At 51.1% G+C, this 2,081-nt stretch overlaps 1 protein-coding gene across 1 annotated transcript in view; it reads right to left on the bottom strand.

Moving 5' to 3' along the window:
- Positions 1-151, bottom strand: part of ddx47 (DEAD (Asp-Glu-Ala-Asp) box polypeptide 47) — a 38,971-nt gene extending 38,820 nt beyond the window's left edge. The window contains exon 1 of the mRNA XM_043679430.1: positions 45-151. Coding sequence (XP_043535365.1) covers positions 45-92 — 48 coding nt within the window. The 5' untranslated portion in view covers positions 93-151. The remainder of the gene's footprint in view (positions 1-44) is intronic.
- Between the last annotated feature and the right edge of the window lie 1,930 nt (positions 152-2,081).

Raw genomic sequence — 2,081 nt, 5'->3', positions numbered from 1 at the left:
TCCCCGGTGTACCCCCTCTCCCTTACCCCCTCCCCCCCCGGTACCAGGTCTCGGAAACTGCTTTCGGCCTCGCTTTCCACCGCCGCCGCCATCTTCCTCCCGGAGACACTCCGCACATGCGCTGCGCGGCGGATTCTGGGAGATGTAGTCCTGAGACTGAGGAGCATTGGGGCTGTGTCCTGGGGCATGATGGTGTACCCTGGGTGAGTGTAATTGGGCCATAAGGGTGTACCCTGGGTGAGTGTATCATGGAGCATGGGGGTGTACCCTGGGTGAGTGTACACTGGGCCATAAGGATATACCCTGGATGAATGTACACTGGGCTATAAGGGTGTACCCTGGGTTATAAGGGTGTACCCTGGATGAGTATACCATGGGGCATTGGGGCTGTGTCCTGGGCCATGGGGGTGTACCCTGGTGCATGGACCATGGAGCATGGGGGTGTACCCTGAGTGAGTGTACACTGGGCTATAAGGGTGTACCCTGGGTGAGTGTACCATGGGGCATGGGGTGTACCATGGGGCATGGGGTTGTAGCCTGGTGAGTGTGCCCAGGGGATGGGGGTATCCCTGTGTGGGTGTTCCAGGGGTCATGGAGGTGTACTCTGTATGAGTGTACCCAGGGGCATGATATTGTACGCTGGGTGAGTGTCACCTGTGACATGGGGGTGTACCCTAGGTAAGTGTCACCTGGGGCATGGACGTGTACCCTGGGGCATGGGGGCTATATCCTGGGGTATGGAGGTGTACCCTTGGTATGGAGGTGCACCCTGGGGCATGAGGGTGTTCTCTGAATTGTTTCCTCCATTTCAATTAACCCCAAGCTCCATCTCATTTGCCAGACATATCTCATGGGTTTGGTCTCAGGAGAGCTCTAAGAAAGTGGGGACTGCAGATGCTGGAGATCGGGATTGAAAAGTGTGGCACTGGAAAAGCCCAGCAGGTCAGGCGGCCTCCAAGGAGCAGGAGAATCGAGGTTTCAGGCATGAGCCCTTCATCAGAAATGTCTCAGGAGAGCTGCCGCATTTTCTGCTGTTTACACACACCTTTATTACCTACACTTCATAGAACCATCGAAATGATCCAGCAAAGAAGGTGGCCGTTTGACCAATCTTGTCCATGCTGACCCAAAGACACCCCAATGCCCTTCCTTCATGCACACAGTCCATAGCCCTGCAGCTTCCAGCACTCAAGGTGCAGATCCAGGTATTATTTGGGGTCTCTGCCTCCATCACCAACTCAGGAGTAGTGAATTCCAGACACCCACCACCAACTGTGTAAAAACGTTTTTACTCACATGACCTCTTATCCTTTTGCCACTTTGCGTGAATCTATGATCCCTGGTTTTTGAACTTTCAGCTAAGGGAAACACATTCCTCTGTGTATCTTCACCCCTCACAATTTTGTATATCTCAATCATTTTTTGAACAAGTCACAAAGAAGATTGATGAGGGCAGAACAGTAGATGTGTTCTATATGGACTTCAGTAAGGCATTCGACAAGGTTCCCCATGGGAGACTGGTTAGCAAGGTTAGATCTCATGGAATACAGGGAGTACAAACCATTTAGATACAGAACTGGCTTGAAGGTAGACAATAGAGGGTGGTGGTGAATGGTTACTTTTCAGACTGGAGGCCTGTGACCAGGGGAGTGACACAAGGATTGGTGCTGGGTTCACTACTTTTTGTCATTTATATGTGAGTTGAAGAGGTATAGTTAGTAAATTTGCAGATGACACTAAAATTGTGGGTGTAGTGGACAGCGAAGAAGATTACCTCAGATTAAGACGGGTTCTTGATCAGATGGGCCAATGGGCTGAGAAGTAGCAGATGGAGTTTAATTTAGATAGAACATAGAACATAGAAGAATACAGCGCAGTACAGGCCCTTCGGCCCTCGATGTTGCGCCGATCCAAGCCCACCTAACCTACACTAGCCCACTATCCTCCATATGCCTATCCAATGCCCGCTTAAATGCCCATAATGAGGGAGAGTCCACCACTGCTACTGGCAGGGCATTCCATGAACTCACGACACGCTGAGTAAAGAATCTACCCCTAACATCTGTCCTATACCGACCACC

Source organism: Chiloscyllium plagiosum, chromosome 39 (genome assembly GCF_004010195.1).
Source record: "Chiloscyllium plagiosum isolate BGI_BamShark_2017 chromosome 39, ASM401019v2, whole genome shotgun sequence".
NCBI classification, from domain to species: Eukaryota; Metazoa; Chordata; class Chondrichthyes; order Orectolobiformes; family Hemiscylliidae; genus Chiloscyllium; species Chiloscyllium plagiosum.
Note: the sequence above shows the minus strand (reverse complement) of the source record. Positions and strands in the feature narration are given on the sequence as shown.